Source organism: Gossypium arboreum, chromosome 6 (genome assembly GCF_025698485.1).
Source record: "Gossypium arboreum isolate Shixiya-1 chromosome 6, ASM2569848v2, whole genome shotgun sequence".
NCBI lineage: Eukaryota > Viridiplantae > Streptophyta > Magnoliopsida > Malvales > Malvaceae > Gossypium > Gossypium arboreum.
The window spans coordinates 135,985-152,468 of record NC_069075.1 but is presented as its reverse complement, the minus strand read 5'-3'; the positions used below and the strand labels follow the sequence as shown (position 1 = coordinate 152,468).

General features: G+C 31.5%; 3 protein-coding genes across 3 annotated transcripts; 2 read left to right on the top strand and 1 right to left on the bottom strand.

Annotated features, from left to right (window-relative positions):
* Nucleotides 1-1,677: 1,677 nt before the first annotated feature.
* On the top strand, nucleotides 1,678-4,036 carry LOC108483269 (U-box domain-containing protein 35). Its single transcript, XM_017786554.2, has 4 exons — nucleotides 1,678-2,067; nucleotides 2,174-2,292; nucleotides 3,156-3,280; nucleotides 3,392-4,036. Exons 1-4 carry the CDS (start codon nucleotides 1,743-1,745, stop codon nucleotides 3,642-3,644), a joined length of 822 nt encoding a protein of 273 aa, XP_017642043.1. The 5' UTR covers nucleotides 1,678-1,742; the 3' UTR covers nucleotides 3,645-4,036.
* LOC108483268 (serine/threonine-protein kinase D6PKL2) lies at nucleotides 3,847-7,035 on the bottom strand. Its single transcript, XM_053029736.1, has 4 exons — nucleotides 6,771-7,035; nucleotides 4,978-5,932; nucleotides 4,047-4,888; nucleotides 3,847-3,963 (listed from the first exon to the last, which is right to left on the bottom strand). Exons 2-4 carry the CDS (start codon nucleotides 5,820-5,822, stop codon nucleotides 3,902-3,904), a joined length of 1,749 nt encoding a protein of 582 aa, XP_052885696.1. The 5' UTR covers nucleotides 5,823-5,932; nucleotides 6,771-7,035; the 3' UTR covers nucleotides 3,847-3,901.
* Nucleotides 7,036-12,175: 5,140 nt separating this feature from the next.
* LOC108481112 (oligopeptide transporter 1-like) lies at nucleotides 12,176-16,412 on the top strand. Its single transcript, XM_053030170.1, has 7 exons — nucleotides 12,176-12,281; nucleotides 12,362-12,807; nucleotides 13,279-13,376; nucleotides 14,248-14,820; nucleotides 15,081-15,339; nucleotides 15,406-15,588; nucleotides 15,659-16,412. Exons 1-7 carry the CDS (start codon nucleotides 12,209-12,211, stop codon nucleotides 16,280-16,282), a joined length of 2,256 nt encoding a protein of 751 aa, XP_052886130.1. The 5' UTR covers nucleotides 12,176-12,208; the 3' UTR covers nucleotides 16,283-16,412.
* Nucleotides 16,413-16,484: the final 72 nt, after the last annotated feature.

The following is a 16,484-nucleotide window of genomic DNA, read 5'->3' as shown; positions in this document are numbered from 1 at the left end:
ATGATGTATTATCTCATGTTGATGTATATAGACCAAATTTTAACAGTAATGAATTAATTTACTCTTTAATCTAATATACAAGGACTAATTTACCTATTTTATTAATAAAGGGGACAAAATGTTCCGGTTCAAGACTTATATTTTGCATTATAATTTTGTTCCAGTTCGAGATATATCAAATATTTTGGTAGTTTCGTGTGTGACGTGTTCTTTTAGTTTTTTTTTAAATAATTTCATTATAGGTTTTGATCACATATATTCTTTTTGACATAATATCTAAAATTACCCATAACTCTTCTCTATTCAATAAATAAGAGGACAATACGTTTCAGCACACTCGAACCTACAATAATACTCATACTAATTAAGCTAAGACGCAATCGGCAAAATTAATTATAGTTGAATGATGAAATTTGTGAAGAAAGCCAATATGATATGCTATTTGACTTAAGGTTTCCGTATTATAGTTGCATAGTTTCATTCAAAGAAACCGTAAGTGTATGAATGTATAAAATAGTAACAACTAATCGAATATCCTTTTCTATTATACCCTCCAATAATTGTTGAAAAATTAATTAAAATTATTTATTTTAATATTAAATTATCTTTCCTTGATTATTCTTTTTAAAATTTGTGGATGACTCTTTTAATAATGTAATTTTCAAATTTATAATTTTTTTATATATTAAAGAAAATTATTATAAGTAGTGATAATTGAAAAAAATTCAACTTGTTAAATTTATATTAGTGTTAATCTCAATTTTTTAGGTTATTAGTAAAATCGGAAAAAATTATACGAAAATCCTAAAATTCAAGATGAAATTGTTGATGTGATATTAAACTATTGAAAATAGATAAGATATCTACTTTGTACAATCATTTCTCCAGTAAAATCATAGTTGTAAACATAAATAATTTACCTTTTAATATTTATAATAATTAAAATATATTTAGACATAATCCATAAGATTTAAAATAAAATCTAAATTAAAAAAAAGCCAAACTTGAAGCTCAAATTTCATGAATTTCACATTAATTCAATTTTCTAGACATTTAAAGTTACTAAATAATTAATAAGTTTACGTTTTAATCTTTCAACTTTAAAAAGTTACAAAATAGTCATTGGACTATTCGAAATTTTTTATTTAAGTCATTGGTTGTTAAGTTTATTTTTAAAAAAAAGTATGACTAGCAAGCTTCAAGCGATGATTCAATGATCAGTATAGTGGATTAGTAGCTGCCAACAAGTAGAAGCACATACCATAGATCCAAATTGATCTGACGACCAATGTTAAAGATCAAAGAAGAAAGCTATTTAGATTTTGGTTTGTAGATTTGTAACGTTCAGTGTTGTTTTAAAAAAAATGAAATGTAAAAGAGATGAGGAATAAGAGTTTTTGAATGGTACAAGTAGTGCAGATAGAGGAGGACAAACAACAATAATTTTTAACAGTCCAGTAACTTAAATAAAAATTTTCGAATAGCTCAGTGATCATTTTGTAACTTTTTGAAATTAAGTGACCAAATCATCAACTTACTAAATAATTTAATAATAATTTACTCAAAAATGCAATCGCTTTCACTAACGTTTCAGAAAAGTCAAATTAAAAGGCAAAGAGTTGGACTTTGAAAGCTATATATAAACCTATAATTTAATTCATTTCCTTTCTTAATTTCATAATGCATCAATGAAGCTTAATTTCTATAGGTAACCATCAAGCTCATCAATTTTTCCCAAGAAAATGTGGATACCGCCAACGGAACCAGCTCACAATTACACCTTCTCCAGCAGTATAAGAGAAATAGAAGAAGAAGAAGGGAGTGAATTATTTGAAATTCACGACGGGGAACCCTTATCGTCGATCAAAGAAGAAGAGATCAACAGTTTATTTTCTTTTGACGTAGCGGCAAGAGATGACGATGAAGATAATGTATACGTAGCGGTAGGGAAGAGTCAATCAAGTATCGATGCACTGTCATGGACGATCTCTCATTTTATCAATGGTTCTTCCACTACTGTTTATCTCATCCACGTGTTTCCCGAGATTCACTACATTCCTTCTCCATGTAATTAAATTTAAATTCATTCACCATAATTTTTTTTCAATCCGACTCGGTTCGAAGGGTCGAGTCGGATCGTCAATTAATGCATTACTTTGGTTTTTGACGATAGTAGGAAAGCTGCCGAAGAGTCAAGTATCGGCATCACAAGTGGAGAGTTATATGGCGGAAGAAAGAGGGAAGAGACGCCAACTGCTCCAAAAATATATTGATATCTGCTCCGCTTCTAAGGTACCGTAAACGTTATTTAGTATTTAGTTGCATTGGTTTTTTCGAAGGAAAATTTGACGGTTAAAATTTTCTATTAGTCCCTGTCCTTTTTGAAATGGTCGATTTTAGTCCCTGTGTCAATTCTTAATCCTTTACTTTTTGAATTTTCAAGTTTTAGTCCAAACCTATAGGGTGAATTTAAGAGGCCGGCAGGGAACTTGGCCCCTCCAATGAAAATTTATCTGCTTAGTCCTCTCTAAAATAATAAAAATATAAATTAATATATGGTAAAAATTGACTTTGTCCCAAAAATGGAAAAAATTCTTTTTAGTCCCTTAAAAATGCTGAAATTATAAATTAATAAATAATAAAATTACGTTTTGACCTCTCAAAAATTTATATTAAATTTTGTTCCCCTTAAAAGAATTTTTTGATTCACCCATGCTAACTCAAACATAAGCAGTTAAATTCAATTACTAGTATGTTCTATGCATACAATCGTAGATTTGATCCATATTCTCCAATCGGATCATTTAAAAGTCCTTAGACTTTTCGAATTTTGAAATTTTAATCTTAATGCAAATGATTATTATCAATCCATTAATTGAATTTGTAATAAGTAATATGTAGAAATAATAAACTGACAAGACATTATACATATGATAATTCGTTTAGGGTGTCAGATTTTGGAAATAGCGGAATTTAAGTTAGTGAATTTAACAATTATCACTTAGTGAATTTTAAATTTTGAAAAATATAGGGACAAAATTTGATCAAATTAAAGTATAAGACTAAATCTATGATTTCTGTAAAGTACAGGGAGTAATAGCAGAATTTAATCAAAACCTAACAGATTATAGACCAATTGGTTTTATTTATAACAGGTTAAGGTAGATACGATGCTTGTTGAAAGTGATATGGTTGCAAAAGCCATATTAGATCTAATACCTATTCTAAACATTACAAAGCTAGTGGTTGGAACCTCCAACTCCAACTTCTCAACTTCAAGGTAATCACACGCGCGCGCGCACACACACACACATCTATATATTCTTAGAACCCTTTTCTATGTTCTGTTTCTCTGTCTTTATCGTTGTCTTGTTTTGATGGCGTGTTTTAGGAAAGTGAAGTCAAGGAGAGGTGTTCGGATAGCTCATCAAATATTTGAGACTGCACCAAGTACTTGCAAGGTCACGGTCATATGTGAAGGAAAAGACGCGACTGCCCAAATGCTCGAATTGCAGTTGCCCTCACCATTGCCCTCACAATCTCCAGCTGCCAATGAAGACCAGTTCAAGGTGTTGCCGGAAGCTGATGATGATCGCCGTAACGATTCTTTTGCGTGCATGTGTTTCAGACCCACCAAGTTCTAAGAATTTCATTTTTAGCATTATGAAACACGGTACTAAACAAGTTCCACTGTATGTCCCATTATTTCTCTCATGATTGTTACAATCTTATTACCAGATATCGTTTTGGAGTTCATACATGAATGTTCTGGTCTGTTGTGCCACATTGCTCTCTGTTTGAGATCATATATTAATTCATGAAATAATTACGAAATGCAGATTCAAATTTGTTAAATAGGTAGCAACAACAGACATACAATTTTCTCCATGTAATGTTTCCATCAACAAGAAACCTTCAGCCTCGGATGACTGACAACCATTGAGATGTTCATAATAATTCTTCCTGTTAAAAAGAAACAAATTCGGTTCTGCGATTTAATACTGGCAACCGCTAAAAGAAATCAAACTCGAGATAATTGTCTGAACCTTTCTGATTATAAGCAGCTGCATTGACAGCAACCTTTTCACTTGTTGATGCCGGTGAAGCTGGTACTCGTTCAAGCTCGACTGGCTTTGGAATCTCGGGTGGAGTAGCACAACGAATCAATGCCCAATTCACACCTTCGAAGAAAGGATGTTGTTTAATCTCGGTTGCACCTCGCTTATAAGCCAATCTATGTTGTGGTTCCTTTACGAGTAGACCTCGTATGAGGTCCCTTGCTGCGAAACTCACAATGGGTGATTCTGGAAACCGAAGAGGTTGTCCTACGACATTGAACAATGTTGCTCGGTTCCCGGATCCCTTGAAAGGAGTTCTACCAAACAAGAGTTCATAGAGGAAGATTCCAAAAGTCCACCAATCAACAGCACTTCCATGGCCTTCACCTTTGATGATCTCTGGAGCCAAGTACTCATGTGTCCCGACGAATGACATTGAACGTGCATCGGTTGGCTCTGCTATTAGCTCAGGTAAAGGACTCACTTGGTTACCGACTTCGTTTTTCAGCTTGCGGTCTTTCCTGGACTTGCTAGAAAGGAGACGGGGAGAAAAGCATGTTGTTGGAACAACACAAGCTGGTTGAATGCACGAAGGTTCGATGCAAGCAGGCTGAACACAATAAACAGGGTTCTTCCTTAACGGCTCTGATTCGAGAGAAGACGTTTTGACAAGAGTCGGACTAACAGTACAACGAAGGGAAAGATCGAAATCAGAAAGCATTATATGACCATCTTCTCTTACAAGAACATTTTCGGGTTTAAGGTCACGATAGATAATCCCGAGCATGTGAAGATATTCTAGTGCTAGCAAGACCTCTGCTACATAAAACCTGCAAAATAGCATACAAGAGTTTCAAATATCAGCATACATGTTTCAAGAACATCAGAAACTGCGGCATTTTCAGTTTATTTGTTATACTTTACTGCTTGTTCCGGAAAATGTTTCCCTGGTTGCTTCTGCCTAAGGGTGTGCAAGTCTCCACCAGGACAGAACTCCATTACCAAACACGAGAACTTCTCCGTTTCAAAATGCGTGTAAAGAGTAGGAAGGAACGGGTGATCAAGAGATTGCAGTATCTCTCTTTCTGTTTGAGCTCGAAGCAGCTTTTTACGACTTGCTAAAGATGCTTTGTCCATAACTTTCATTGCGAAATAACACTTAGTTCCACTCAACTCTGATAGATAGACACTCCCAATGTCGCCACAACCTAACCTCTTTAGTAGTCTAAAATGGCTTAAACCGAGAATCCCATCTTTTGCCCTAACAGCTTGGATAGCTTCCCATCTCAAATCGTTCGCTTTATGAGGCTTATTGATACTACTACTAAAGCTGCTACACGAGCTTTCATCGCTCACATCACTGCTTGTACTGCCTCTACATATGCTGCTCTTGCCACTCTCAACATAATCAAGACGGTCACTAATCTTGGCAAGACTACTAGTCCCGTCGCTAACTTTGGCAGATACCGAGCTGCTTTTAACACTTCCATATTCCGATGTTTTCTTTTCTTGATCAACAGAGATTTCAGGTGAATCTCTAGCCTCGTAAATGGATGAATCTACTCCACTCGATGCTTTTTTAAGACATGACACCAATGAACTTGATTCCAACTTATTAGTTAAAGATTCAACAGAACCATTTTGATCTAAAATCGGTGACCTTTTCTTTTCGGAAGCCTCTCCCACAACTTGTTTCGATGTAGTCCCTACCGATTCAAGAGTAGCCAGCTCGGATTTGCTTGTCTTGGAAACCTTTGAGGCCATTAGCAGCGAGGTTCAAATCTCACAAATACACAGTCCAAAAATCATTACAAACAGCACCATATCTCCATTTGAAATTCAACATAGCTGCTTCCTCTAACTCCAACCAAAAGCTAATCATACAAAGCAGACAAAATTATCATAAGAACAACTCATCATGATTAACTGAGGTCTGAGGTCAGATAATATAACTACTGGTAAAAGTACCATGGAAGCCCTTGTACTAGGAGTGAGATTGCATTTTTACTAAAAAAAAATGGCCATATTGGTCCTTGTACATTAAAATAAAGAGCAAATTGATACTTCATTTAAAATTTCATTCCGCCACGCTAGTTTTTAGCACTAAAAATAGATAAAACTTTTACCACAAATGACTAGTTTGAGACTAATTTGTCCAATTTTTTTTGGGTAAAGGAAGCAAAATGCAATACAAGGGCCTCCATGTACGTTTACCTACAACTAGCTGAACTACAATGGGAAAAGAATCCTAGAAGCATATTTGAATTACAAATACTAGAAATGTCTTAAAAAATGAAACAAATTTCTCACCTAAAGAGAGAAAATTAGCCATTAGAACACTTTTTTTTGTGTGTTAGATGGAGAAATCCCAGTAAATACAAAAGAATCAATCATAAAACAGCATGCAAGGTTCTTTCATTTACATATGCAAATTTTTATTCAAAAAAAAAATACAAACTTCCCCCCCAAAAGAGATATCCCAAAACAGTGAAACATTTGAGTGAAACCAGATCTCCATCAATGATAGAAAAGAGTAAGAGTTTTAAGTAAAAACCCAAGACAGATCCAAAGCTAAAAAGAAAAACCCAATCACTGAAAACCAAGATAATAGGAGAGAAACTACTAGTATTAAGCAAAGATAAGTAAAAACGCCATTAAAGCTAAAAAAAGGTAAGAGAGAGAGAGAGAGAGAGAGAGAGAGAGAGAGAGTACCAATGAAATGAAATTATGAGATGACCGTGGAATTGGGAAGGTTAAGGGAACGAGAGATTTGGGTTAAAGGAGAAAGCAAAGGACTGTAGAAGAAGACAGAGAGATGTTTGGGTAGCTTCTTAAACAGTTACAGCCGCACCCACCACCACTCAGTTGAGTTTGGCCTTTTATAAAGAGAGAGAACATAACAAAATGGAAGCTTGAGATATATAGTGAGAGAAAGGGTGTTTTTTTATGAGTGTTTACAAATTCCAAATGGACCGGCCTTCATTGGATACAAAAACCTATTAATAAACTATAGGGTCATCAAACTATCAATATATTTACGTTTTGGTCATGTAATTTTAAAAAGTTATAAAATAGCCACTGAATTATTCGAAAATTTTTATTTAAGTGATTAGGTTGTTAACTTTTTTTTTAAGGGTAAACTATAATAGAATTCATCCAACTATATATATATTTTGTTACTCAACTATAAAAAGTTACAAAATAGTCCCCCAACTATTCAATTTTATTTTTTTGGTCACTACCTAGCTAACTTAAAAATAGAAACACCCAAAAATTCAAGGTAGTTTACCTTTTATTGAAAGTCCGACTAGCGAGTTCTAAGCAATGGTTTGTCAATTGGTATGATGAATTAGTACCCATTAATAGGTAGAAAAACATACCTTAAGTTCAAGTCAATCTAAAGCCAATGTCAAAAATCGAAGCAGAAAATTGTTTTAGTCTTAGTTTCATAGATCTGTGATATTCAAAGTTGTTTTAAGAAAAAAAAAACTAAATTGTAGAAAATAAGAGATATGATAGCTTTTTGTTGGTACAGGCGGTACAAACAAAGAAGCCTATACAACAATAATTTTAACAGTTTAGTGACTTAAATAAAATTTTTCGAATAATTCAATGATCATTTTGTAACGTTTTGAAATCGAATAATCAAAACATAAATTTATTAATAGTTTAATAAACTTAAGTGTAGTTTACCTAATAAATATAAAATGCTAAAGAATTTTGAGAAGATGGTTGAATATTTTTTAATGATATTATTATTCAAGTAAATTAATATCAAGATATATAAAAAATACTGAAATTTAATTTAAATATATAATTTTTCATGCTATAAAATAAAATTGTATCATCATACCCTCAATTTTTTAAATAAAAACTTAGCAAACTTCATATAAATGTTTCTTTTTCAATTAATAAGCTCAATCATGGCATGTAATGATGAATATAAATTATTGAAAACTTTTTAAAAAATTAAGAAAAATATGTATTATTTAATGATTTTTGGAAATTTTAATACATAAAAAAATAATTTCATATGTAGGACCAAAAATAAACAAAATATGATTGGCAGCCACCAACACATAAATTAATGATATGGTAAGAAATTAATTAAGCATAAATGAGAAAATTTTGATTAATTCACTCTCTCACCTTTTGAAATATAAATTGATATTTATGGTGACATTGAGGATTGTTGATCCCCTAAATTGGGCATTTTATTAAGAGTAAAACCATGCAAATTAATGAAAGAAAAGCAGATATGAAAATTAAGAGTGAAAATGATTTTTATTTAATTTTTAAAAATTAGATAAATATTAAATTTATATATGAATTTTGGTCCAATGTATAATTTGAGATATAAATTTTTGTTTGATGCTGATTATAATATGAAATTTGAATTATGGTTAATCTATATATATATATATATATACATGAAACTTTAATTTTGATTTAATTATACACATTTGAAGAAAAGAACTACATACATTTACTTTCATATCGGATTAATATAATTGTTTGTGTATGTAATATATCAACATAAAATTGTGCTAATTCGATAACGTTGATAGTGATTTGTGAAAATTTAATTAAATTAGAATTTCATGTATAAAATCTAACAAAATAAAAGTTTGTGTATGATATTGCACATTGGATCAAGTTCATGTATAATTTTAATACTTATCTGTTTTAAAAACGAGATAAATTTTAAAACCATACATGAACTTTGGTTGAATGTGTCATGGGGTTGGATCTTTAGTCTTGCAATTCATGCGGCCTTAGGCGAGTTCTTCGCTTCAAATTTGCCTAAGTCAACTTAATCCTCGAATTTGAGAGTTCTCTTGGAAATTTTCTAAGGCACTAAAAAATATAGTAGAAGTAACTTGAAATGAAAAGAGCAACAGTGTTGAAAAGCCACAAGAAAGCAATGCACACCAAGTGTTTGAGTAAATGCTCTCAATATATTCTTAACTCAATAACAATTGGATATAATGGGATGATTACAAATGAAGGAGAAGCTTCTATTTATAGTTGAGCTCTCCCAAAATTAACAGTACAAATTGAGTTACATCGATGGTTAAGATTAGAGCCTATCTACAATTGATTTACCCTATTTGCCCTGGTAACTCTAGTTTGATTGAAATGTTTCACCGAGCTACCAATGTTTCAAGTAGATGGATTTCTCCATAAGCTCCACAAATCGGGTCAGTTCATGTGGGTCAAATGAGCTCCATTCAATAAGTTGACCTCTATGGAGCATTTTGTGCTCAATAGTCATGAGCTTTGATCCACAGCCCGTGACATAATATTATATGTAAACTTTGATTTTGTGCAACTTTACACAAACCATTTTGATTTGATTCAATTTTTATAAAACAACTAACATCATTATCGATAAAACATCATTTTATGTTTACATATTACATACACAAATACTTATATTTATCCACTATAAAAAATAAATTGATGTATTCATTCTTTAACTATATACAATTGAATCAAAATCAAAGCTTAACGTATATAATTACACAAAATTAAAGTTTATGTATTAAATTACATATTATATCAAACTTCATGTATAACTTGAATATTTATCCTCTACAAATTTTAAATTAATTTAATGTGAAACTTTGAATTTAAAATTCAATGCTAGTTCCTATAATGTAATTTAAATTTGGATTGAGCTATAGATATTAGAATTGAAGGTGATCCATTGATTTAGGAGAGGCAATGGCAGTGGTAGGTAGGGTTTTCCATATATTTATGAAGAAAAGTACAAAATATTACTTTTTTCTTCTCATCCTAAATATATCTACCAATCCTCAACACTCAATTCATAAATATTATATATTTACATATATAACTTCATTGATAACTCTACACAATTTAAATTTGGTCACTTAATTATAAAAATTATAAAATTATCATCTAAATTTTTAAATTTTGTTTTTTTGTCACTGGTCGGGTAATGGTAGCAACTTTTAAAATTAGCTTGGTAATAATTTTAACTCTCAACATTTATACATTGTATCAATTTAGTCTTGATTCTGAAAAATCTAACCCTCAACATTTATAGATTGGATAATTTGAAAATTTTTTTACAGTTTTGTTTTTCTCTGTAACCCTTTCAGGTAAAAATCTAAAACAATAAATTTATCAGGTAAATTTGATTGAAAATGTACAAAAAAAAAATAGAAACACCAAAAGTCCAATATAACAATTTTCATTTTTCTCATTATTTTAAAAGTAATCTTCAATATCAAAAGAAAAGCAAAAAAAAAATTATGTGTAAATGTTAAGGGTTAATTTTTTTATTCAAGAATAAATTGAAATAATTTATAAATGTTGAGGATTAAAGTTGCTATTATGCCAACTATTAAAAGTTATCGATCTTGCTAACTGGTGATAAAATAAAATAGCCTGGTGACTATTTTGTAATTTTTATAGTTGGGTGACAAAAGAATACTAATAATTGAGTGATATTTTATAATTTTCATAATTAAATAACTAAAAAAATATTAATAGTTAGATGACTTCTAATGAAATTTACCCTTTTAGGTTTGATTGATGCGACCAAGCATATGATTTGAATCACAAAACCAAAGATTTTGATTCATGCAAAACAATATATACTGGATTGTAGCTTAGATTTTTTTTAATAGGTTTAGATATTTTTAAAATCTTGGATTTAGTGATAAATTAAGAAAGGGTTTTCCATTTTGATATTTTATGCAATTTTATGTTAATTTTATCAATCATATCGTTATTTTAAAATTGAAATTTCCTAAAAAATTTAACAAGAAAAAGAAAAATAAGAAATTAATAATAAATAGAAATATTAATATAAATATTTATTTTATAAATTATAACGATAAAATTAAAGTTAAAATATGGCAACGCCATTGTGTTCTTCATATATTTGAAATTTAATTCTTGTATTTTTATTTTCAAGAATTTAATTTATCTATTTTCAAATTTTAAATTTCAGTTATAATTATCACCATTGTTAAAAATTTTTTAAATTTATTGGTGTGACATTTTGAAATAATAAAAAAAATTCATTTTGTGGCAACGTAATGAATCTAAATTTAGCAAAATAATTTTAACAATGTTAATCGTTGGACTTGAATTTTGAGATCTGAAAAATGAAAAACTAAATTTCTAAAAATAAAAATAAAAAAAATTCTAAAATTATAGATTTATGGCATATATGAATTTAAATTGGTAGTAATGATGTAAGGTTTGATATTTCTTAAAAAAAAAAATGTTAAGATAAGTTAGAGGGGGAGAATAGTGGAATTGGTTGGAGGTCCCCAAAGGAAAATCTTATTTATTATATAAGAGGGAAGTTGGTAATGAATTCATTACAAATGCAATATGAACCATAATAAGTAAGCATTATGTGAATAACATCCCCATCTATCTACCATTTTATTAAATATATGATGCCCACTTCTTTTCTTAAATAAATTCGGATTAAATTATTGTCGAAGTTGTGAAAGTGAATTAACGGATTCTTATTGTTCACATAAATTGAAAATTCTCATTCGTTTTATTTTTTTTCATTAAATAATTTTGATCATTACGAATCTATAAACTAAAATCTAAATAATTTTCTTCTCTTATATTTAATATTAGCCCTCAGATTGACTTGAATTTAAAGTATATGTTCTTTTACTTGTTAATAGGTACTGATTCACTGTATCGATTATTGAATTGTAGTTTGATACTTGCTAGCATGACTTTTTTTAAAAAAAAATTAATAGCTCAATGACTTAATTAAAAACTTTCAAATAGTTTAATGATTTAAATAAAAATTTTTGTGACTATTTTAAAACGTTTTAAAATTGAATGATTAAAGCGTAAACTTAAACCGGGTGTAATTTTCCCTAAACATTAATAGAACATGTATTATGAGATGGGATAGTAAAACAAAGAGAGTACAAGGCAGGCGGCAGCGACCATCCTTTTGCATTTGGCATGCATGCATAATTGTCTTCATTTATAATTATAGCCATACGACATATGAGTAGCACTTGTAAATCTGTTTCCTCCGCCGATTATGGAAATGTTACCATCACAATAATACATATATACAATATTAACCTTAGGTTAGGTACCCATTTCTGTTGCTAATTCAGTCTGTCAGAGGCATGGAACATCAAGACTCTAAACTGGTTACTTTGTCTTTCCAGACCAAGAACATCGACATCCACGAAACCTCTGGTAAACTTCATTTTCTTCTTCAGTTTCTTTGTATGAAATGGAACATATGTCATTTGTAACAGGTTTAACCTGTTTTGCAGATGATGAAGTAAATGATTCTCCAGTAGAACAAGTCCGACTCACTGTTCCAATTGTCGATGATCCGACATTACCATGCTTGACATTTAGAACATGGGTTTTAGGGATAGCCTCGTGTGCTGCCTTGTCTTTCTTGAACCAGTTCTTCCATTACCGTCAAAATTCACTCCACATTTCTTCACTCACAGCACAAATCCTTGTTCTTCCACTTGGAAACCTGATGGCAACATATCTACCTAACAGAACACTTGTGTTGTTTCCTTCAACCAAATGGTCCTTCTCATTGAATCCAGGCCCTTTTAACATTAAGGAACATGTTCTTATTACCATATTTGCAAATTCTGGTTCTACCAATGTTTATGCAGTCAACATTATCACCATAGTTAAAGCATTTTATCATGGTCAGATACACCCTTTCGCTGCTTTGTTGTTAGCTCATACTACCCAGGTCAGTTTTTTTTTTCCGGGAATTATATATTGGAAAAATATCGGTAAAAGAACTATGGAGGATTGTTTAAAGTATAATGCAGGATTTTATATTAATATTTGGATTGCATTTTTGTCTCTTTTACTAAAAATTAGGCAAGTTAATCCATGTATGTTAGATTGAATAACAAATTAGTCCTTTCTGCTAAAAATTTCATCAATTTCTACTATTAAAAACTTGTGGCACACCACGTATAAATGTCTGATTATTCCGTCAATCACATCAATTTTTAACTATAGAAATGGATAAAATTTTTAACAAAAATGACTAATTTTCTTTTTATCTAATGTACAAGGGTTAATTTACTTATTTTTTAAATAAAAAAATAAAATGCAATCCGGCTATTAGTAAAATAACTTCCACTGTAGTTTTACCATAAAATACCTTATATTTATATTATGAATTTTGATTGTTTCTTTTTGGAATATTCAGATGCTTGGATATGGATGGGCTGGGATTTACAGAAAGTTTCTTGTTGATTCACCGTATATGTGGTGGCCTAATAACCTAGTGCAGGTCTCCCTCTTTAGGTGCTGTCTCTTTTTAATTTTACCCATTTTTCTATACATATTGTTAGGTTAAATTCTGCTATTAGTCCTTCTATTTTTGCGAAAGTTGTGGCTATTAGTCTTTCTATTTTTGTGAAAGTTGTGGCTTTAGTCCTTATACTTTTTAAAATTTGAGATTCTAGTCCTAACCCAAACAGTAACAATTAAATCTATTTGGTTAAAATCAATTATGGTCATGTACTATATGTACGGTTGTGGATTTAGCTCAAATTCTTAAACTGGGTTATTTTAACTCTCTATACTTTTCGAATTTTGACATTTCAAGATTGACGTAAATGATTGTTAATTAATTAACTGAAATTTTAGTGAAAATAATATATGAAAATAATACGATGATATGACATTACAAATATGATAATTTTTTTTTGTATCGGGACTAGAATTTTAAAATTAAAAAAAAAATACATAAACTAAAAACGACCAAATTAAAGTACAAAAATTAAATTCATAACTTTCGCAAATTAAAGTGACTAATAATTTAGCCCATATTTTTATAATTTCCAACTCATTAAATTGTAGGGTAAACTATAATAGTGGTCACTCAACTATGAAAAGTTATAAAATGGTCACCTATCTATTTAATTTTTTCTTTTTTAGTCAACAGTTAGCTAAACGTAAAAATGTAGAAATACTAAAAAATCCAAGATAATTGGGTTACCAAAAATGAAAAAATTGAATAGTTAAATGGTCATTTTGTAACTTTTCATAGTTGAGTAACCAAAAAAAAATTTATTAATAATTGAATGGTAATTTTGCAACTTTTCATAATTATGTGGCGAAAAAGAAAAAAAAAACATAATTGGGTGATAGTTTACCTAAATTGTAATTGTAGGGCGTTGCACGATGATGAGGTTAGGCCAAAAGGTGGCCTGACAAGGTTGCAATTCTTCCTCATGGTGTTCATATCGAGTTTGGCGTATTATATCGTTCCAAACTATCTTTTTCCGTCGATTACGGCTTTATCCTTCGTTTGTTGGATATGGAAGGATTCGGTGACGGCCCAAATCATTGGAGCCGGTCGAGACGGTCTCGGGGTAGGATCGTTTGCACTGGATTGGTCAACTGTGGCTAGCTTTTTACAATCGCCATTAGCCACCCCTGCATTTGCTATAATCAACATGATGTTGGGGTTTGTCATTGTAGTTTATATATTAACCCCTATAGCTTACTGGACTAACTCCTACGAAGCGAGGAGATTTCCGATCATCTCGTCGCATGTGTTCACCGACGACGGCGAGAAATACGATGTTTCGAGAATTTTGAATTTCACGACCTACGAATTCAATCAACGAGGATATGATGGCTATAGCAAAATTAACCTGAGTGTGTTCTTTGCATATTCTTATGGTCTTAGCTTTGCTACATTGGTTGCTACTGTGTCACATGTTGTGTTTTTCCATGGAAGGTAAGGTACTTACCATTTAGTTTAGGGTAAACTAAACCCAATGGCTGAACTACGATGAAGCTCATGTTTTGGTTATTCAACTTTAAAAAGTTATAAAATGGTGATTAAACTAATTAAAATTCTTTATTTAAATTAAAGTTAAGTGATCAAAACGTAAACATACTATAATGAGCTTGAGTGTAGTTTACCCTTTAGCTTGGCAAGATAGCGGACGCATATTGGGTAACAAATAACGGCTGTTGTTTGATTCGTATTTGTAGCATGATATGGCAACAAACGAAATCGACATTTCGGGATAAGTTTAGTGATGTTCATTATAGAATAATGAAGAAAAACTATGAAGCAGTACCGCAATGGTGGTTTTATATGCTGTCGAGCATCGTAATCGGACTAGCGGTGCTTATTTCTCAAGGCTTTGGCAAGCAGTTTCAACTCCCTTACTGGGGAGTCCTTTTGGCAATTGGCTTGGCCTTGTTCTTTACTCTCCCAGTAGGTGTGATTATGGCTACCACAAACCAGGTATATTTTCGATACGCAGCTTGTTCATATGTTACTTTGTTATATTCACTTTATATACATGTGCAGCAACTGGGACTAAATATCATCGCCGAGCTGATTATCGGTTACATTTATCCGGGAAAACCGTTGGCAAATGTTGTTTTCAAGACATACGGTTATATAAGCGCGGCGCAGGCGGTTATGTTTCTACAAGACTTCAAACTAGGCCATTATATGAAAGTTCCTCCAAAGTCGATGTTTGTTGTCCAGGTAAATTTTCTTAACGGATTCGATACTTTTATATCGATATAGTTGTCTGAAAATACCCGGAATGTCGAAGTTGGTAGGAACGGTGGTGGCTACTAGTGTCTATTTTGGGACAGCTTGGTGGCTCTTAACAACAGTAGAACATATATGTGACCCGTCTAAATTGACAAAAGGAAGTCCTTGGACATGTCCTGGTGATGACATATTCTACAATGCTTCCATCATTTGGGGTGTAGTTGGACCAGTTCGAATGTTTGGTCAGCTCGGGTTGTATTCTAAGATGAACTACTTCTTTCTTATCGGGATTGTTGCACCGTTGCCCGTGTGGATACTGTCCCGTATGTTCCCTGAGAAAAAGTGGATTAAGCTCGTTCATATGCCGTTGATTATCGGAGGTGCGGGGGCATTGCCAGCAGCCAGGGTTGTGAACTACTGGTGTTGGGGTAGTGTTGGGGTGTTGTTCAATGTTTTTGTGTATAGGAGATATAAAGGTTGGTGGGCTCGTCATAACTATATATTGTCAGCTGGGTTAGATGCCGGTGTAGCTTTTATGGCTATTCTTTGTTACTTCACATTGCAAATGTGGAATGTTAATGGACCTAAATGGTGGGGTGCTCAGTTAGATGATCATTGCCCCCTTGCTAGTTGCCCTACTGCTCCTGGAATACAAGTTGAAGGCTGCCCTGTTTTTCAATGAAATTTTCCTGCTTGCTTTATACACACTAGAGCATAAAAACCCTGTCGTATATTAAATTTTGACGGGTTAATATGTAAATTTGTTATCTTATTTTATGAACAAAAGATAAATTTATCACTTTAACTTTATATTGACCTTTGTTGTTTTACTTTGCCACTAAAGTTAGATTTTTATTGAATTATGTTATTCAATTTTAATTTAA